General features: G+C 36.4%; 1 protein-coding gene across 2 annotated transcripts in view; it reads left to right on the forward strand.

Annotated features, from left to right (window-relative positions):
* Nucleotides 1-10,227, forward strand: part of LOC131029753 (2-carboxy-1,4-naphthoquinone phytyltransferase, chloroplastic) — a 90,835-nt gene extending 80,608 nt beyond the window's left edge. For both annotated transcript variants that reach the window (XM_057960400.2, XM_057960399.2), the window contains exons 5-10: nt 8,555-8,661; nt 8,769-8,868; nt 8,994-9,032; nt 9,220-9,330; nt 9,459-9,524; nt 9,623-10,227. In XM_057960400.2, coding sequence (XP_057816383.1) covers nt 8,555-8,661; nt 8,769-8,868; nt 8,994-9,032; nt 9,220-9,330; nt 9,459-9,524; nt 9,623-9,730 — 531 coding nt within the window. In that variant the 3' untranslated portion in view covers nt 9,731-10,227. The remainder of the gene's footprint in view (nt 1-8,554; nt 8,662-8,768; nt 8,869-8,993; nt 9,033-9,219; nt 9,331-9,458; nt 9,525-9,622) is intronic.
* Nucleotides 10,228-22,978: the final 12,751 nt, after the last annotated feature.

The following is a 22,978-nucleotide window of genomic DNA, read 5'->3' on the forward strand; positions in this document are numbered from 1 at the left end:
GTTTTGGGTTGGCTTTGCTTAGGTGTTAGTTCTGAGGGATATCCGCTTGTGATGTGGGAGTTGTTAAGACACTCTGCGTTTCACCAGGTTTTGTTTGGTTCATTTCTCGAATGATAACTCATGAAGTTCTTTTGAATTGGAAATTGTTTTTGTATAGTATATCATAGGTTGAATCCGTATTTGACGGGATTGGAAAACATTTATTGTATTTTGACGTTGACATCATTTGATTATTATATTTTACACATTAATTTTGTTCGAGTTATTGTAGATTTTCAGGTGAAGTTGAGGCTAGTGAAAAATCTTATATCCAGCTTCAATGCCACTGTAATTCTCGAACCCTAGTAATCTTTATTGCTTACGAGCCAAAGGATTTGACGGAATATGAAAGTACTTGAAAGAGAAAATATCATCAAGAAAAAAAGAAGAAAGAAATGCAAAGAAATGAAATATCTAAATTGATTAATGGGAACATGCGAGTAACTCTACCAGGGCTATAGACACCTGACTGACAATGGAGCAATATTCGTGAGATTACAAGATAACCTCATTGGGGCTATAGATGTCTGATTGGCAGCAAGGCTCTATCCAGGTTGCTTTTGGAGTATGGACAACTCACTTAGCTAGTTCCACTGGATCCTTTGACTTTGCAATAGTCTCGTGAAGGTAATGAATGCAATTCAACACATTTGGATTATCAATGACTAAGTAACTTGATACAATCCTTGGATTCAATCCTTTCAAATGTGTTTTCTAACTTTTTGCTATGTTATGAAAGGATTAATTGAAGATTCTAAGACTAGGATTGAGCTTTGTTCTTGAAGTGTTCAGAAACATTTCCTCCGTGGAGTCGCTAGATGTTGTGACCTTTTCACACATCGCCCCATTGCTAACGGGGACCCCCTCTTTTCCTGTTTCTCATGTTGGGTAGTTTAGGGTTTTGGCAGCTTAGTGGGCAATTTTGAGTTTCCCGTGCCTGAGTCTCAGAGTTTTGATCATGCCTAGTGTCGTTTAAGGTTTTTTTTTAAGTTATAGGATCACGCGCGTAAAGTTGAGATTTTCAATGATCCTAATTTTGTCTAAGTGTAAACCCTTTGAGCGTTAACGTGTTTTTGAACGTCCACATCGGTGATTTTTAAAGTGTTAAAGTGTTTCAAGACCTTTTGGAGTTGTTTTCTCACTCCTAAGAAGTTATTCAAGTTGATTTTGCACTTTATCCTGATAGGTTTCCTTATTTTTTCGCTCAAAAATTTGGCAAATTTGCCCAAGTCCAGATGAGTTTTATTGAGTTTTGAAGTTTCCTAGTGATTTTGAGTGGAAAAATCATCATTTTCTAGATGAAAATCCATATTCTAAGGGTTAAAAGGTCAAAATTCCACACTAGAGGTGTTTTTCCCCTCATATTCCTGACTACCCATGATTTTCCTCCACTCAAAATCCATACTGGACATGGATTTCCCTTGGAATCCAGACTTGCCCCATTTTTCCACCATTGAGAATCCATACTAGGGTCGATTTTCCCCAGGATGCTATAATTTTGACTAAGTGTTAGGATTTTGTCTTGACTACCCTCGTTTTTCCACTGGAAGTATGGATAAGGTTGCGGATGATGTTTGTGATGACTCCACACTTGGATCAATTTTCCACCAAGCCTTTTGTGACAAGATTTTGAGGATTTTTGTGCGGATATTCATTCCAGAACCAAGACGATTTTCCACTGAGAGTTATTTTAATATTTTCGAGTCCAGATGAATGTCCAGACTAGGGTCGATTTTCCATCAGGGGCATTTTTGTGTTGAATGACAAAGTTTTAAGTGGAATTTTCATTCCATACTAAGATCGATTTTCCCCTGTACCCCAAATTTGTGCACGTTGATGAATTTTGATAGGGATTTTTATCCCTACTGGGATCGATTTTCCCTTAAGGGAATATTTTGACGTTTTTTAATGATTTTAATGGGATTTTTTCATCCCTACCTAAATCGATTTTCCCCAATTGGCCATTTTAATTTAAATTTTGAAATATTTTAATAAATGAGCCTCATTTAATTGTTTTTTTTAATGAAAAACAATGATTATTTAAAATAAAGAAAAAACAATTAATGATTTGCAATGAACATTTAATGATTTTAACCTTCTAGATTCAAATCGATTTGTGATGCTAGGGCGATTTTTCCTCCAGTTGGTGATTTTTGGTGAAGTGTCCAAGTGACACACTTGATTGAAGATTAGTTTCATTGGCATTTTTTCCTCCATTTCCAGCAAGGCGATTTTCTTGGTGGCTGCCATTAATGTTATTTGCCACGATTTTTCAGACTTGGGCGATTTTTTTGGTTAAGTTGGCGATTTTGGAGAGAGGGCGATTTTGTATTTGGGAGGTTTTCACCTCCAATTTTTGGCGATTTTTCTCCTTGGATGGTGCCGCCATTTTTGTGAGCTTGCTGATTGGTGTTTCAGACCTGAAGTTTTGTCTCCATTGCTTAGATCTTGCACCTTCATGCTGGCTGGAAAATTCGTTTTCAGACCTACATTGCACTTTCAGTACATTCCTGCCTTAGGTGATTTTGTCTAGAGGCTGATTGGAGGTCATTTTCAGTCCATTTTCAGAGTTATTTAGAGCTGTTGAAGGTCTGCAAATTCCATTATTGGCTGCTGTCCTCAAAGATTTTCATTTCCAGCCAACTGTCACGTTTGGCGATTTTGCTTGGAGTCCATTCCTTTGTCATCTTTTGATCATTTTTAGGGATTTTAATCACTTTCCAAAGTGCTGGTAAGTCTGAAATAATCCATTTTCAGACTTGTCCTCAGAAAATTAAACTTTTACCAGCCATACCTACATTCCTGGATATGATTGCTTTCGTCATCAAAATTGATTTTCATCAAGTTTGTGCATATTTGGGTGATTGCAACATGTTTTTAGAGATTAATTTGTAAAGTTGCAAGTTGTCTTCAGATTTGCTGGCAGCCATTGTTGACTTCGGAAGGTGTCTTCAGGTTTGGTTTTGTGTGAAACACAACCTTTCACACCTTTTCCTTAGTCATTGTTGATCCGGTATACTCCTTTGCATTCTAATTTGAACATAATTTCTAAGTAAAAGGAGGCGTTTTTTAGACTTGGGTCTGAAAGTTATTGATGTTGATGAACTTAATGAGGGATTTATACCCTAACCTTGTCACATTTTGTATTCAATTGTCGAAATCTATCAAGAGTGTGGATTACTTGCCTAATTTCCATACCCAAAATTAGTCTAAATCATTAAGAAGTCAACAATTTTGTTTTGAATATTATTTATGTTCCTAAGTTCTAACTTCAAGCTTCGTACAGGTGCGATGTCGAAGTCCGGACTCAAGGAAAGGAGAGAACTGCAAAAGATACTTGAGATTGGATTCTATCGGGAATCGAAGATGTCATCTAGATGAAAGGAGATTACAGACACGAACATGCATTTCCTGAACATGAACCAGATGTGACAGCGTATGTTCAGAATTGGAAGCCAGATTCCTTCCCATCCTATGTGAACATTATGAAGAGTGGCATTTATCAGGTCGCTGAATTTCCGCAATCCGTACAGTGCAGTGAGCTTATCTTGGAGTGTGCACGATGTTATGATCCTCACTCTTGAATGATCGAGACTCCTAAGGGTGTCGTCATTGCCTACCTTGCTGAGGATGCGATTGTTGAGGTGTTTGGAATTTCACGTGGAGCAGACATGAAGGATATAACTAAAGATGAATATGAAGACCAATATAAGAAGAAAGTGGATGCATGCAAGACTGTGGTGAATAAGGAGTGGATGATCGAGCTTAGGACTCATCATTCCAAGGCACCCAAGACACTCATGTGCACAAACTTCAAAGAGGAATATTGTGATTTAGGATTCCTCCTTAACCGAGTGATGGGGATGCCGCAGGGTGCAATATACGATGGATAAATGTTCTATTTCATCCAGGATTGTCTAAAAGGAACATTAATAAATTGGTCTAGAATCATAAGGGACAATTTAGACTTTTAGCTGAGAAATGTGGAGCGGTCCGAGTTATTCGCTATGACTTCCTATTTGGTGTACCTGCTTGCGTAGTTTGTTACTTACAAGGGATTGATTTGCAGAGGTGAAGTCGGGAATGGACAAGGACAATTCAAAAGTTATGAGTGCTATCCACAGTTGAACATGTATAGAATTGAAGATTATAAGAGAGTGAATGATGTATTCACAATGTACATCACATGGATGCTGCAAGGTGGAGTCCACAGGAGGTTGTCCAAGGAGGCAACGAAGCAGATAGAGAAATATGGATCGTGGTATATTCAGTTTCCCACTTTCACATACCTTAGGATTCATGGATTTCAATTCGAACCATACAGGCTTCCTAGGTATCCTTTTGACAGAGTGATCTTGTTGGAAGTGGTGAGACAACTTCTGGAGTTTGATTCCATTCAAAAAGGGAGGTACAGGACAGACATGACTTTTCCTATTTCAGTTGGGAAAACGTTGGAGGTTTGCTAGTCTACCTTAGCAGCCAGCACAACAAGTGAGGAACTTGCATTCTATCGATTTGCAGCATATAAGAGAAGAGAAAGGTTTGATCCAAATAAGAAAGTTGGAAGGTTCAAGGTAGAAAAGTTCATCCACAAAGTAGACATAGAAGATTATTGGGCCAACCTGATGGACGAGTAGGCAGTGAAGAGACGAATGTGGTCTAGGATGTCAGTGGATTTCATGAGGAAGTGTGGACTTTTTCTCATTTTTGACCAAAGTGTTAGATGACATGGATCATATGCATCCACAGTATGAAAATGAAATGAAGAAGGCGATTCTATTGCCTAATTAGTCAGAATCAGAAGAAATAGATTTGAGTGTATTGATGAGAGAGGTCTTGAGTTTCTCTCGAGCATGGGTAGATATTCAGATGAACAAGTTAGTTGATATGGGTGTCTCTTTCGCTTATGAAAAGATGAAACAGGAGGAATCCGCTTCCGAGGATGATCAGAGGACTATCAGTGATATCGGAATTCACACGGATGAGGAGAGTCAAGCTCCCAAGAGAAGGAATAACACACGAGGAGAAGTCAAGGCTAGAGGGAAGAAGATTGAGGAGGTCAAGAAGAAGAAACAAAAGACTACCATTCCTTCGTCTATCATTCCTTCACCACTCATCAATTAAGGAAGTGGAAATGCCAGAACAGAACAGGGAGTTCGAGCAATGTTCCAACATAGTGATATTACCAGAGAATATTCAAGATTTACACGGCACAGCGGCATCTACTCCCCCTAATGGGGATGATGATCAGTTGGGATTCCCTACTGTCCTTTTGGAGGTTAGTTTGGGAAAGAATGTATATGATTTGACCAGGAATAATCCTGATGATGATGACGATGTTATCTCGGCATTGAGAGAGGATGATCGAGATGTGTCTCGATGATGGTATGGAGATGGCCGCTATTCCTGATTGGCTGATGAAGAGTATGGAGAAAAGTAAGAAAATGATAGAGGCGCAGCCCATTGATGAGAAAATGATAGAGGCGCAGCCCATTGATGACTACTTAGCTAGGAGCAATAAGGAGCCAGAGCCTAAGAGAGCTGAGATTTTGTCACACATAGCTAGAGATGAGACAGGAATGCGTATTGTGCAAGTGGTTGTTCCCATTGGAGGTGTGACGGCTGACATTGCTACTCCCATGGATTTCCAGATTACTTCAGTTGCCCTTGGCCGTACTACAAGAGAGGAGGAATTTCAAGCGGTTGGTGATAACCTTAGGGCAATCAGTGCAAGATTGGATAGAGAGATTGAAGAAAATGAGAAGTACAAAGAAGAGACTATCAAACTTAGAGAGTACATTGTAGGGATAAGGCGTGAGAATCCCACCCTTATTTCCCCTATTGCAGCTGATCGTGGACTACATTCACATTATGAGGCAACGAGAGATACACTCTCGGAGGTGAAGAAATGGATTGAGAATACAAAGAGATAGGCGGATGATTTCGTTACTCAGTTTTTCCAGTTATTTGACAGGCTAACAAGGCTTATGTTCAGAATCTAGTATTTTGGAGGAGTTTGGGAAGAATTCAGGGCTATTCAAGAGAAGACTATTCCACGCCTCGGGGCTTTGAAAAAGGTTCCTAAGTCCACTTCGGTTAGGGAGAATGTTGTGCACAATGGAGATAGATACAATTTCCATGGCTAGTATTGTTCATTAGCCAAGAAATCAGCTTATGAGAGTGCACAACTGAGTTGTGCAGAAATGGAAGGATCAATTCATGATATTTAGTTGAAAATCCTTGCCTCAATAGAGGAGTTATTGGGGTTGATGTCAGTGATGCGAGTGGTTTACAATTAGCCGAATTAAGAGACAAGATGAAACTTATGTATTTTTGTCAGTTGGACTCTTTGAAGAAGAGTCAAATGGATGATTTGGTCTCTTTGTTGATTCATGTTCATAGTTCGCAGAAGCTCATGCCAGAGTGGGAAAACACTTTGGATGCTTGCTCGGATGCGTTGGACGTGATTGATTTACAGCATGATACCTTGCCTTACATTTCCATGGAGGAGTTAGATTTTGTATTGGCTAGATTCTTGGAGTATGCTAGGAGAGAGAGAGAGAGATGCAGGGAAGAATCTTCTAGTCCCTATTTGATGACTAGGTATCTTTCTATTGGGCCATATGTTAGTGGCACCATTTTTTATGAAAACCCTAATTAGGGCAATTCTAGGGTTTTGTTGGCATGATCTTGGCCCTTGATTTAGTTTTAATTTTGGCCATCCATTTTGTATGAGACTATATATACCTCATTGTCTCTCATTTGTAAGAAAGTTTTTTTGTAGAATTGTTGGTACATGTTGCAACTATTTGAATATAAATCATTGTTCGACTTGATGGTGATTTTGTCTTTCAAATGTTGTCTTGCATTCATGGTTCTCAATTCCTCCAAGTAAGATTAGAATTTGTTTTCATGTTTATTAGATTGAGTGGAAGATTTGTTGAGTATATTTGTGTGGAATCCTTAATCCATACCACTAACCTCTTGCTTTTGGTAAGTGTGCCTTGTGTGGTCAACTGGAAATTTATGCAAACTTAACTTCGATTATTACATATCCATTGTTATGCATCAACTTGGATGGTCTCAATGCTTGATGGTAATGGTTTGAAAATCTATGAAGTATACCTTAGATGATTGCACTAAGCTCGTGTCAAAACCTGTTTGTGAGACCTTGCCTAGTTTGATTCCATTAAATTTGTTCATCATTTCCTACATTCTTAGGCTTAGAATAGAGTTCCTGAACCCTATTCCTTTTGCCCTTTTTTTAGTAAGTCTCAAGTCCAGAGCTACATTGTCATATCCTAAGTTATCAACACACCCATTCACTATCCATGATCTATGAAGTTAATTCGAACATTTGTGTAAGTCCCCAAGTGAAAATAGCAGTTCACATCGACCATTGAGTTACCCACTCGTCAAGACCTGACATGTATAAACTTTGGAATCATTTTAGTTGATCTTACCCTTAGCATCTGAGGTGATTTTGTTCAAGAGAGGGTAAAGTGCTTTGGTATTTTATTCTGAATGTTATGTGTCTAAAGCACACATCAACAGATAGCATGGACAAAGAAAATTTCGGGAACTAAAGAATCTGCCACTTCCTCTGATTGTATATTTAACATCATGGTAACAATAGTAGCCCTCATTTTCCCTTGGTAGAACTCTTTCCTCATTTAGTCTCAATATCCATGGTTTCGATTTGAGTAGGCAGTGACATACTAGATTGCATGGTCTCTAGTACTCTCTGCTTACATTCTCTTATTTTTTGCCTCACCCTCCTTGAACAACTTAGACAACGTAACCTTCTTAACTAGGGTTATGTTTTCACATCCTTTTACCCCATGTCCACTTATGCACAAACCTGTGTGTAACTACCTTTATAATCCTTGTTGCACAAATGACATAACAAAACTCTACTCGCTTTGAATCGTTTTTTTTGTTTTTGTCTATGGCTTTTGCAAATTGTGAAAGGAGTTTTTTTAATTGAATTCACCATTCGAACTCATAGTACTTGTATGGCCTCTTTGTTGAATCTAAACCTCTTCACCCTCACTATCCTCATTGCTACTCATTGTTTTTTTTGTTCTCTGAGAACTCAAAACACAGACGCAAGTTTAAACATCAAACAAAAGAATGAAAAAAAAGTCGTTAGTGTTGAAACTTTAAAAAAGAACGAAAGTACAATAGGATTTGTGCATATGAACGATGGATAGTAAACTTGCTTCTCAAGCTCTCTTGTTTTTTACACTGCTGCTCTCTTCTTTGTCTTTTAACAAAATATAAAATGGCAAAACAAGCAAATTTTTTGGTTTTAGGTGCTAGTGTCTTTGTTCTAGGTTTCAAGTTGCTGTAAAAGCGTGTGGTGTCCTTGGGGGCTCCTTTTTGTATGCTTCTCATATTATTCAAATTAATATATTCATGTATTTGATGGTAAAGAAACACAAAAGCATTGTCAAATGCTGGGAAAGATCTCAATTGGATTCATGGATACAACTAAATAAGTTTGTCTCTGCAGTGTCCTCCTTGTCGATTATCCTATCTTGGGTTGGGAGAACCATTGTGCTTTGCAGCTTTCGGGCCTCTAGCTACCAGCGCATTCTATTTTAGCCAGTCAAGTAAAAGGTAAAGTTACTTAGAATATAGATATCCAATCAATACGTTTTGCATTGATTCTATTTTGCATACTGTTAAATGAGCTGTTGTCCTGAGCAATGTTATAAATGCATCAGTCAAACAGGTAGTCTTCCCTTCAGTATCACAGTGTTGTGTGTATCAATTCTTATTGGCATAACAACTACATTGATCCTCTTCTGCAGCCATTTCCATCAGGTTCTATTCTGTTTTCATGTGAATCTGTAATTAATCCTATTTCAAAAGCTCTTTTGTTGAAATTATTTTTTACTGTACTCTGATTAGCTAATATTCTAAAGCAATTTATGTTTTGAAGAGCCTAGATTGATGGAGATCGGGAAGTGGGCAAAATGTCTCCTCTGGTAATTATCATATACTTGCAGATACTAATTAATAAAAGGAATGCTAGGTAGAGACTGTAATTTATGGATTATGAATGAAATGTTAAGTTCAGAGTGTAAGACATTAAAAATATGAGAAAACACATCAAGTAACAATGTGCCAATGAATTTGATAATTTATAGTTGTCCTCTGAATTACCAAAATCAGGTCAGAATGGGTACAGAGAGAGGATCTGTAGTTGTAAAATACGGTGTAGTATCTCTCTATTTGCTTTTACTTGCATTCGTTGCATCGAAGGCTCTTCCCTTACCTTGTCTTGTAAGTTTCTCCATTCTTACCAGACTTTTCTATTATTTTTTTCCATGTAATTCTATTGGGTATTCTTTTGGGTTTGTTGGACAGACAAGTCCTATCTAACTACTAACATCTTCTTTTCTTGTTAATAGTTCTTCCCATCGTTAACTCTGCCAGTTGGGAAGTTGGTTATTGACTTTGTTCAAGAAAATCACAATGTCAGTGACGTAATTCTCTCTGCTGATGAAATTTTTATATTACATTCATTCTTATGGCATAGACCATGCTAAAATGTTATAATGTGATGTGCATGCAGGACAAAGAAACGGTATTTATGGCAAAATATTACTGCGTAAGGTTGCACGCTTTATTTGGGGCAGCCCTGGCTCTTGGACTCTTTTCTGCCAGAACCATCCGACTTTAAAAACAATTCATTCATTTCCTGAAAGAAGCTTTCTGAATGGATGGTAATGTCAAGCCGGGGACAAGGATGGATGGGCATTGGGGTTCAATTCTCATCTCTCTTTCTTCCATAACAGCAACAAGACCGTGGTGCAATGTTGTGTATTTTAGACAATCAACCGCAACTACATTTTGACCACAGATTGCCTTTTTGGTACAGATATGTTATGATTTCCCTCGTTTGATCTATCACTCCAAATGTTTTCCTTTGTTTCCCACAATTCGTCGAGGGTTGGCTGGGTGATCTAATCAGACATGCGAGTACTTCCACTAAACTGTAACATCTATGCTCTAAAAGTTGAGTTAGTTTAATGCTTTCATGGTTGTAAAGGAAAATAAACTCTCTGTAAATGTATTATTTTGAATTAATTTTAGTAATAATTTCACAAATTAATCTAGATAATAAACTATGGGCATGTATATTTGGGATGGTAAATATTAAATGTTAATTAGTAGTTACATCTATTGTGCTATGGGCATGCAAATAAACAATTGCATGTATTATCATGGAAGGCAAAGAGGGAGAAGGAAAAGAGTGCAAAATTATGTTTTTTTTTTAAATATCAATTGGAATGTCTACCAAAAGGAAGTACAAAATATAAAAAGCAAGGAGACCGATAGGTAGTTGGAATGTGTACCTAAAGGAAGATGCCAAAGCCCATAAGCAAGCCTCCTCCCTTCTCTTTAGAGCTACATATGCATTGTCTTGCATCTTCACATATTGTAGTGAGATATGCAAGTTTGCTGTTTTTGAACTTGCAAGACTCTAGTGAACACCAATCTTTAACGATCAATGTCTCTAATGATAATAATCATTGTGAAGTGTGAGTCCTTGTGATTTATAGATTGTCAAATCCCGAGCCATCTTCAATGGTAGCTAGTAGTGAGAACCATGAGCAATTAAAACATTTGGTATAAGCTACGATCATTAAAATCTCATTAGGGGCCAACATAATGATTGGACTTTACAACAATGAAACTTGACAGGTCTAGAGGCTTGCATTCACTTTTGTAGACAATAGCTACAACTTTCCGAGTGCTCCATAGATGAGACCTCTAGAAACTCATAAATTGGTCTAGGAATGGAATTAGATGCCTCAAGTGTGCAATGAAAATCGTACCAAACATATTTTTAAAGTTTGCTAGAAGTAGCATTGATGTCATCAATCTTATTCATTGTGTGAGTTTCAATGGAACTAGTAAGGGTAAGGCCCTTGTATGAGCACTTAGAAGTTCAATGTTTGCCCTTCTCATTACAAATGAGACACCATGAATAGAAAGGTTATGTCTCTCACCCTCTTACAAAATGGGACATACAATTTATTTTTTAATTTATTTTTCAACCTAGATATTCTTTTTCTCTACTTATAAGGTTAATTGAAAAGAAAAGAAAATTCTTATGGAGCTTGATGCATTTGGGAATGGTGCAAAATCTAGTGAAAAGAAAAAGAAAAACTTATTAAACATAATGCATTTAGGAACATTCTATGTGGCACTATTAAATCTATAGAGACAAACAACATGACATGATAGAATACTATGATAAAACTAAAATAAATTGACAATAAAACTTTAACTCACCCAACCTCATCTCACAATTAAATATATTTAATTTAATTTATTGAAACTTACACCATTAGATTTATCGAGCCACAACATATTGTGATAGCAATAATTTTGAAATTAAATAGAAAGTGATCAAATCTCATCTCACAATTAGATATTGAATTTAATTTATATTTTAAAATATTAAAAATAAATTGCAATGTGCCTCTATTAAATATTAGGTATAACATCACAAATATATATTAGGTTCTATATTATTAAGTGTTAGGAATGTGTCTCAATCTTGATTCTATTGGTAAAACTATAAAAGGTGTGTTTTTCGAGTTATAAAAAAAATTCAATTTTTGTGCTCTAGAGTTGATTTTGGCCAAAGTAAATATTTTGGGTTGTTTAATGTCACCAAAGGAGTGCCTATTGTGTATGTCTCTTTAAGCTATATATATATATCAAAAGTTTTTGCCTCTAAAATTTTGCATAGGAAATGTAAAAACATGTTGAACAAATAAAAGAGTTGTAAGGGGAGTTACACTTGTTGACCAACTTATGATGTGTATTACGACACATCATAAGACATTTTATATTAGAGATAATGATGTTAGTGGGAAAGGAGGTTTTGTCAAACTAGTTAGCATTTAGCCTACATAGTAGAGTCCTATTCACACTACACTTACGCTCACTTAGAGGTTAGTGAGACTTTTGACTCACCTAATGTAGACTCACCAAGTGTCCTAACACTTGTCCATAGAGTCCTACACTTGTTTCATAATTGGAGGGGTGATAAGAGATTCACTCCTACCTTCTCACCTCTTCTTGCTTGCCTTTGTAAGCATCTCATTTGTACATTTTGCAGTTACATGCTTATGATATTTCTCATTTTGCATATACTTATTATGGAGAGTTTTTATGTTTGCAAGTAGATCTTGGTTGCTCCAATAAATGGAACCAAATTGAAACACCCAATTTGATGAGTGGATTATAACGAGGTTATGATAGGTGGAAGGATTATGTTATTTTCAACTTGTGGACTCATTTTGAAATTTGGGATTTGGGTAACAATTTTTTAGATGGTTTTAGCTCATGGTTTTCTAATTACCATTGGATGGTTTCATGTATTTTATCTCCTATATATAGGTGCTTGAGATGGAGGTTGTGTGTAGATTTTGCTAGATAATGTTTAGCTGACAAAATTCTTCTAGAATTTGGTCAGTGATACTCCTTTGAAGGCTTGCTCTGCAAGTGTATTGTAACTATGTTGTTTAGGGAATAATACATTGGGTTTCTTTGAAATGTGGGGTTTTTCTTCTAAAAGGGATTTCTCCACATACATATATGTTATGGTATATTGCTTAATTTATGTTTATATGCATTTTTATTTCTATTATTGTTAAATATTGAAATTTGCACAACTCCTTAAAATTCTAGTGTAGGAAGCATTTTGCATATTGCGCTTCTTTTCATTAAGTACATCTTTCATATGTTGCAAAGTATCATATAAATTTAAGTATTAGACACTACATTATTTTGTTAAGTATTTGAACAAGTAACTTAGTTACACATTTGATATGTTAATGATATTGTCCAATGGTCTCTTCATGTGTGTACATACATGCACATATATTTTTTAAGCTTTCATTTGACATAAATTTGGAACACAAAGCTTCGAACCTAAGGATTGAATGATGTTATGCCTATATAGTGTCAAAACCCTTTGAACACCTCAAATTTAGCATTAAAACCCTTATAAGCTTCTTCATTGTGCAGATTAAGAATGTTCATAAAAATTATTTTACCATCCTTTTTATCTCTTTTGTAGAGCATACCAAAGCTACCTAGTCCAACTTAACTTGCTCTTATTGAATCCATCATTTCAACTACAAAAAATTTCATACGAATTTTGGAAGTGATCTACCTTGTATAGAATATCTCTTAGGAGAACATCTATTGGCAAAGTACATCTCTAGGAGAAATGCAAGGACTAAAACTATGTAACATACCACAAAAGTACTATCACTAGGCCACTTGACTACATTGTTTACACTATAATAAACAATTTCAAAATTAATGAAAAAATCTATGCTTAAAAAACAATGATGTATAATTTCCTTGAATTTCTCTTATTCACTCTATATGCATTTAAGATGGCTTAAAATATAGAAAGCACTTCAATTTTATACAATTTTGGGATCCCAAAGAAAAATATTTGATTAAATGAATACAACTAATTTGTATTATCCTCAACATAAAAGATAAGAATACAATTCAAAGGGAGTAAACTAAACTTACACAATATACACCAACAAGAAAGTCTTAAAAGCTAAACCCTCTATAAAAAATTAAAAAATAAAGATTTAAATATTGTGATTTAGACTATGCAACAATCAAGAAAGTTGTAATCGTGGCCCATGGCACCCTCTTGGAGAAGCCTAAAACCATTATCAATAATTTATATCTGACATGATGAATTTAACCCATCTACAATTACCTTGCTCAATTCAATGTGGATAGTAATATACTTGAAAACAATGAAGAGCTAGTTTTGAGTCCAAACAAGAACCTAACAAACATCATTATACCCTTGAATAGCTTTTAGAATGCCAATCCATAAACAATTATTGATTTGATCGAGATAATAATCAGTTTGATTGAGAGTTATCAATATTAAAATATTTCATCTTGTTCTAGGTGCCCCTACTTTCCTCTCTTAGCTATAGTGTAGATAAGTGACAAAGAAAAAATTAAGATCATATCAACATTGTATTAATAGGTTTAGGGGAAATGGTGATACACCCAAAAGTGATTTTAACATTTGATTAAAAGAAGATGACATCTACTGTAACCTAAAAAAGTTTAATATTTGATTAAAAAGAATCTAATGTTTGGTGTAGTCCATGAATTACATTTACAAAAAAGTTAAAGATTTATCATAAATTTTGAATTCAAAATAAAACAAAATATGATTTAACTGACAAAAACATACAAATAAAAATAATAGTAATAAAAGAAAAAATAAATTTATAATAAAGGGTAATAAAATCCCATCAAAAATATAAATCATTTTCCACTGAATTTGGATTTTATAACTATATAAAAGAAAGCAAGCATGCATTTGACAACTAACATATATTTAATCTCTTATCACAGTCATGTATGAACCAACTTATAGTCCAATAAAAATTGGAATTTTACAGAGGAGCAAGATAAATTAATGAGTTGGCATATTTCTTGAATGAAGTGCACACATAATGACCAAGTAGATAGTACATGTGCTAATCTACAAACACTTTAACACACAAACTTAGACTTTCGAAACGGATATACCAAACATTTCGTATGTATCTTTGTGCTAATTTCACATCATTTTCCTTGGAGCTCAACTTGTAGGCCCACCATGGCAAGATTCCCTTTGTGGAGATGCAAGTGATCTTGTTGGAGTCTTCATTGATTGTTTTGCCAAAAATCCATCACCCATGACACTTAATGGCATGCTTAAAACCCTCATTTAAAGAAGCCTATAACATCGAAGGAAGGAAAATATTTGAACTTGCAAGGCAAAACGTGTACCAAACTAGTAGTAGTAGATGGCAGGAATCAGACCAATGGAACTCCGCGAGCTACAGGAATTCTCAAAGGAATAAGCATATTTGGAATTCTCGACAATATCAAAGACCTCTGTTCAAAAGATTATCCAAACAAAAGAAGCCAATATTTGATATCTGTGAGGGTTATTGCTCTGAACATTCATGGGATCCTGTCAGGGGAAAAGGGTTCTTAGATTGCCTGAGGAGCTGTATAGAAGTGGATTTCAAAAGCACAAATATACTCTACGACCAATCTTTACCCTCATATTATTCTTGGCCCAACAATATACCGGTACACAATCCCAAATTCCTCTCCTACCCGGACAATATTCCAATCGCAGGGAGCCGAGATCTTTCAGATCCCACACTTAGAGCATCCTTCAACCCAAAGTTTGATGTGTGGGGAGCCGAGACCATTCAGCCTCCTACTCGAATAATATTCCAATCACAGGGAGCCAAGATTTTTCAGATCCCACACTTAGAGTGTCCTTCAACTCGAAGGATGATAGTGCAGGGAGCTGAGACCATTCAACTTTCAACCTTAAAGTGCCCTTTATCCCAAAATCTGATTGGCAGCTTCACAAATACAGATTGGGTGAGGAGATCCCCTCCGAACATTTGGTGAGCCCTTAAAAATTTGGAGGAAAAAACAACTGAATGAAGAACATATTGAACTGTCGATTAAAAAGAAAGATAATGTGATCACTTCTGAATCAAGCCGCCTTGATAAGCAATACAAGGTTACTCTCCTGGATCAGGTCATTATGCTCCAAATTTTGCATCTTCGAGAGAGAGCACTTGTTGGTAAGTTTTGGAAATCTTCTCCTTCATCTAATGATTTACTGTCATGGGCTAAGAAAGGTTGGAAAGGGGTTAAGGAAATTTTCTACATTGATAATGGATCAAAGTTTTTTATTGCAATATTTCATTCAAAATATTTTAGGGATACGACCCATAAGTATAAGGGTTTTGGTCTTTTCACTGTCCCATGGGTACCAAATTTCAAGACGGATTCTACAATCTGTAAATTTGCCCGCTTCTAAATCTCCTTTTCATCCTTGCCTTTGGAATACAAAGATTTAGAGCTAATTGAGTTATTTGAAAACTAGATTGGAATTTTCATTAAGCATGATCTAATTCCTTTTGAATTTACTCATCTTCCAATTCGAGTATGCTTGCTTCTGGACACATCAAAATTGGTTCCAGATAATCTATCAGTTGTTTCCAAATTTGGTACTTGGAAGTAAACTATCATTCTTGAAGAACCTGAAATACTAGATTCTCATTCAGACATTCTGGGACATTTCAATGCTCAATGTCAACAAGATTTGCATCAAACAATTAAAGTTTGCGATGATCATTCTACAGATCCATCCTTTTGTTTGTTTGCCTCTAGTCTAGGTGTGGATTTGCATGACATTCCTACTCCCATTCAACACATTCAAATTGATAACAATCATATTAATCATGCTAGGACAACCACTTCTGAGCATACGAACCAGTCCCCAAAGTAGGAAATGCAAATATTGTCTTCTGAAAGGTTAAATACACTCAATATATCTTCAAATTGGAACTGGTTATTATCTGCATTTAAATTTTTCAATCAGAAGGAACAAGGTTTGATTTTCATCATTTTATTATGCTCGTATGCCCCAATTGAAATTGGTAAAACTTTTGTGGCCAGAATGTTATCTCCCTCTCGAAATCTAATGGGCATGGGTTTTTCTTCTTTGGTCTCTCCAAGGAAGGTGAATGGTTCCTTCTCAGAAATCTCTAGTAAAACAAATATGTTGGTCTCTAGATTGCCTACATCTAGTCGGCCTATTGAATTACTGGATGCCTCTAAGGAAGATAGTTGTAATCCTGTCCCATATTACAAAAGGCCACTACAAGGATGTGAGAAGATGGGTGTGTAGAGATCATCAGATAACCTAGGCCAAGTAACCAATGACTGGCTATGTCCAGCTAGGGCTACTCTAGGGTACAAGGACCCTAAGGTGCAAAGATCATTAGTCAACTGGTTAATATATGTACTTCAATTTTCCAATCAAAATGATCAAGGTTTGACTTTTACCAATTTCTTATGCTTACATGCACTAGATGAAATTGGTAAAACTTTTGTGGCCAGAATGATATCTCCTTCTCAAAATTTTATGAGCATGGGTTTTACCTCACTATTTTCTCCAAGGAAGGCGAATGTGTTATTTTTAGAAATCTTTAGTAAAATAAATAAGATGGCCTCTCAACTGTTTACATCTAGTTGACCTCTTAATCTTATGAATGCCTTTAAGGAAGATAATATCAATTCTTTCCCATGTCCCAAGAGGTCAATACAATGGCATGAGAAGATAGATGTGCAGAGACTGCCAGATAATCTAGATCAATTAGCTAATGATTGGCTATGCTCAGTTCGGCCAGTTCAGTGGTATGAGGAACCCAAGGTCCAAAAATCATTAGATAACTTAGACCAAATTTCCAATGAAATGCTACATTCGGTGGGTTCCCACTAGTTATTTGATGAAATTGCTAAAGATGTTCTAAATGAGGATGACCAATTGCTCCCAGATCACTTTACAATTATGTCTACTGGTTCTCAGGACTCTTATTTTGGCATTCTGCCTAGTATTATGGATGCAGAGGTCAACACTCACCAAACAGATTGTGAAAGCCAACAAGACCCTCCATATGATTTCTCACAATCTCTATCAATCTCCCAATCTCCTGTAAGCCTTTCTCCGATATTTAATTCACCAAAACCAAGAGGAAGAAAACCAAAATAAGCTAAATTGAAAGAGGAAATAGCAGCTGGCATTCAGTCCACTTTAGATGGTAAATTTATTGTCATTAAAAGGCCGAGGAGGGCATGTTACTCTCCTCGTCTTCAATGAAAATCATTTCATGGAATATCAGAGGCATTAATGCCTCTAAAAAAAGAAATCGAATTAAGCTCCAACTTGATTCGTCAATAGCTGATATTATTATGTTGCAAGAAACCAAAACTTCTCAGGATACATTTCAAAACACTATTCACAAGTGGGAAAAATGGAAATCATTGCATGTCCGGGCTCAAGGAGCTTTAAGAGGACTTATAGTTCCGTGGACCCCTAAAACAATAAATGCAGAAATAATAACCATAGGTAATAATTGGCAGCTATTGAATATTCAAAACTTTGATTTGTCTTTCATGCTATTTAATGTTTATGGACCCACTAGTACTCTTGACAAAAAGAGGCTCTGGAATACAATAGCAGCAGCTATCAATCAATTTGCAGATCAAAACATTATTTTGGGAGGTGACTTCAATGCTATTGTCTCCCTCCAAGAAAAAAGAGGGGGTATTTGCCCTCCAATAAGGACAATTGAAGATTTTGTGGGTTTTATCTCCGATAATGCATTGACAGATATAGTGCCAAAAAAGGGTTTTTTTACATGGACAAATAGGAGAAAGAAATTTTCACAAATAGCTGAGAGATTGGATAGATTTCTCATTTCTCAACAATGGTTGGTACAGAATTATCCACTTTGCCATTTCACTGATTATCTCTCCCAAGACTTCACCTTGTGTTCATCGACCTTCGTTCAAATTTGAAAGGATGTGGTTTAGACATCCTCATTTCCCCCCCCCTACTTTGTCAATGGTGGGTGAGTGTACCATTTCATAATGGAAATATAATGCTTCAATTTCACAAGAAAATGCAATATGTTAAATCTCAAATTAAAGTATGGAATGCTACAGTTTTTAAGAATACCTTCCATGAAAAAGATATGGTGGCAAAAGAGCTAGTAGAAATTCGGGATCATATCATTATGCAAGGCATGGATAATGCCACATATGATAAACAAAAACATCTACAAACAACATGGGAAGAGTTATGTAAGAGAGAGAAAGTCTACTGGAGGTAGAAGTCTAGGGAACTTTGGTTGAAAGAAGGAGATAGGAATACAAAATTCTTTCATGTGTCAGCCAAAGCAAAAAGAGTGGCCTCTTCAATATTTGAGATTAATGATGCTATTCAAGGTCATAAGTCGACAAAACCTCATGAAATTCAAGATGGAGGAGTGAAATTTTTTAAAAGTTTGCTTGCTCCTCCCCTTAGTAATATGCAGTTAGCATCTAAAGAACAAGAAGTCTTAGACGTTATCCCAAATATCATTTCCCAATGTGACAATGAGGATCTCATGAAACCTTTCACTCTTGAAGAAGTTCGTGGAGTGGTGTTTTCACTTGCCCCGGGTCCTGATGGGTATACGACCCTTTTCTTTCAAAAGTGTTGGGATGTCATATGTTTTGATTTGTTGGTAGCACTGGAAGAGTCAAGAAGGAGTGCTTTAGTGTTGAAGATGTTCAATGTTACTAATGTAGCAATTTTGCCCAAGGTTAGAGTACCAAAAACTTTTGCGGATTTTAGGCCTATCTCCTTGTGTAATACTATCTATAAAATTCTTACTAAGGCCATTTATCGAAGATTGCAAAAACTCATTCCAAAATTTATTTCACTTAAACAAGGGTGATTTGTCCCTGGGAGGGAAACTGTGGAAGAATCACTAGTTGCACATGAAGTTCTCCACTCTGTCCAAACCGCCCAAATGCCATCTTTTATTGCTAAGCATGATATGATGAAGGCCTATGATAGGGTAAATTGGAATTTTCTCTTAAAAGTTCTCCACAAATTTGGATTCTATGATAAATGGTGCAAATGGATTAGAGCATGTATTTCGGGAGCATTCTTCTCAATCATTATCATTGGGACACCTTCAGGTTTCTTTGCAGCTACTCAAGGTGCTAGGCAAGGAGACCCCCTATCCCCTTTCTTGTTCATCATTATGGCAGAAGCGCTTAGTAGACTAATCAAATTTAATAATGAAAAGGGCACTTGGCAGGGTATCCACATTCCAAATACTCCCATTTCAGTCACACATACATTCTTTGCGGATGACACTGTTTTATATGGAAAATCCAATATAGCAGAGGCTAATCAGATTAAGAAAGTTTTGGAATCCTACACATTAGTCTCAGGTCAAAAAATTAAAGCTCAGAAATCAAAGGTATTTATCTTCAACACAAAACCTGCAATTAGCAAAAAAATCATAATTTTTTGGGATTCAAACTAGAAGTTTTACCTTGCTCGTACCTAGGTATTCCTTTCTTCATGGGAGCTAATAAATCATCTTATTGGGAAAATGTGCTTGAAAGGATTAAATCTAGAATTTCAGCTTGGCGAGTCAGATGATTGTCTCTCTCAGGCTGCATCCTCCTTATCAAAACTATTTTGGTTTCCATACCTAACTACTACATCCCTGTCCTTAAGGCTCCAAAATCAGTTGTCATGAAGATCCAGAAAATTATCTGAAGCTTTTTATGGAAGGGTAATCTATCTCAAGAAAATAAAATTCCATTAATTTAACTCACCAATATGACACATGGTAAGGCGGTGGGAGGAGTAGGACTGCTTGATCTCACCAAACAGAATAAAGTATTTGGAGGCAAATTGGTACGAAAAATGTACTCCAAGCCTAATGCAAAATGGTGTCAAATCATGCAAGTGAAGTATCTAGATTCCTCAAACCTACTGAGAATCCTCACCATTGCTAATCGCCCAAATGGATCTGCAATGTGGAACTTCATGATGTCCTCCAGAGAATTGGTAACCACGTATATTTCTTGGCAAGTTAATAATGGGGAGTCAATTAATTTTTGGAATGACTCATGGAATGGACACCCTCCATTAGCACAATGTCAACATATGCAAGGAATAATTCCTATTCTCACTCATGTATGGGGTGAGAAACTCATTGATTATATCAATGGATTTGAATTACATTCAGGAAAGGCCATCTGGAAAGATTTCTCGCATATTATAACCGATAGTAATCAAAAGCAGATGTTTCAAAACCTTTTGGATCAGAGAATTGTATTCCTTTCAGATAAACCGGATAAAGTTTTTTGGGCTCCTTCCAAACAAGGTGTACTCTCAGTTAAAAATGCATATGCAGCTTTACAACATATGATGGATCAGCAGTAGAACCAAAGAGCTTTTAAATTCTGTTGGAATAACAAGGTCTTTCCTAAAGCAGGTTGTTTCTCTTGGTTGGCAATTCAAAACAAGATCTTAACTAGTGATAGACCAGTCAAGCTGCAAATCTCGCAACCATTTCTCTGTGTTATGTGTAATAAGGAAAGTGAAACAGTTGACCACTTGTTTGTTCAATGTCCATTTACTCAACAACGCTGGTTCTTCATTTTGAATAGACTGCAAATTTCATTGCCTCTGCCAAACACAGTTTGGGATTTGTTTCAGTCTTGGCCTACTATGTTTACCTCCTCCACCTTTTCTTGTATTTGGCACATCATTCTAGCATCAGTCATTTGGTCCATCTGGTGGGAAAGAAATAAAATAGTCTTTAGGAAAGTGTCTTTGTCGGTTGATAAAGTTTTGGAAGTCATTGAGAAATCAGTTTCAGACCTAGTTAATGTTCATGTTCAATCCCATTTTAACATTTCTTCATTATTTTCGCCTTGGGATTCTTCCATTATCAGAAATTGGAAGCACATTTTATCACCATCTAACTCTAGCTTGTCATCCTATAATAAATTGACTAAAGTTGATAGATCTAATATTTCATGGCAACCCCCTCATCAAGATTTTATTAAAATTAACTTCGATGGTTCATCAAGAGGGAACCTAGGTGACTCCGGGGCTGGAGTTTGTATTAGGGATCATATGGGCAATTTAAAAGCATTCAAATATTCTATATTGCCTTCATGAACTAATAATATGGCAGAGGTGCAAGCATTATTGGAAGGATTGATCCTCGCAAAGAAATTGGGTTTTTTAAAACTTCACGTTGAAGGGGATTCCTCTCTTATTATTAATGCTTGCATACAGAGGAAATCATTAAATTAGAGGATCAACTATATTCTTAGACAAGTTTGGACTCTACTAGATTCATTCAAAGCATTTCATATCTCGCACACTTACAGGGAAGGTAATAAGATGGCAGACATATTAGCAAATATGGGTTGCGATGGTCTTCAAATTGAATCGATCAAGGATGATCATGAGTTAAAGGAATTTCCACAATTAAAAAACATTCTTTGGGATGAGATTTCGTGTGTGATGAGACATGGTAACCATCATGTTTAATCATTTAAATGCCATTTAATTACACTTGTAGGTATAATTTCAAACTAGGGTGATTTAATCACTTAGCATGGTCACATGTGCAATGTCTTAAATCAGTCCCTCATCATCCTTGCATACATGACTATATCCTTGGCGCATGTGAGATGTAATCCGATAACACCTCGTACATGGTTAAGCAAAGCTGTCACATGCGAATTCTTGCAAGTAGGATGAGTTCATAATTATAACATAGGTGGATGGGCCGACTATTAAACATCACTTCCTTCATCTCAAAGGCATTTTTCCCTCGCAAGCTAAATTAGTTTGTGCATAACACAGGTTTTGAAGAGGGAAAACAAAAAACATCAGAATAGGGCTCGCCGGCTTCAACGGAAGGAAGACTGCAGATGGATTCTACTTGCACAACATGTCGCAGAGAGCACATTGAGTATTTGCTGCGCAACTATAGAGTCTTCTTAGTAGTGGAAGAGTGGATGAGACCCTTCACGGAGCACATCACAGACGTTTTTCTGGGACAAGTATTCCAAATTCAATCATACCAGATCAGGAGGAGCATCAAGCGGGTGATTGGTGAAGAAATCATGTTTCCTTAAGCAAGACGACCCATCTTCCCTTCACAGCTTATCTCTATTTTCTTGTCAAATGCGTTTGATTTGCTCCAATCCCTTTCAATGCTTGATCTAATTGTCGCCAAAGTTGTCAAGCATGTCTTTCTGTCTGGCAATAAATTTCTTCTTGCAGTCCAAAGATATGACTTATGGGAGGGTAACACCCACATTGGGGGCATTTTCCCGCGGCATTTCCTCCTATCCAGACATGTCTTTGTGTCAATTTATGACAACATTAAACACATGCTGAAGATGCAGAAGTTTTCTTATATCCAAAGTGCTTTGGATAGGCACCGTAGGCAAATAGGGCGGG

This window comes from Cryptomeria japonica, chromosome 9, assembly GCF_030272615.1.
Source record: "Cryptomeria japonica chromosome 9, Sugi_1.0, whole genome shotgun sequence".
Taxonomy (NCBI): Eukaryota; Viridiplantae; Streptophyta; class Pinopsida; order Cupressales; family Cupressaceae; genus Cryptomeria; species Cryptomeria japonica.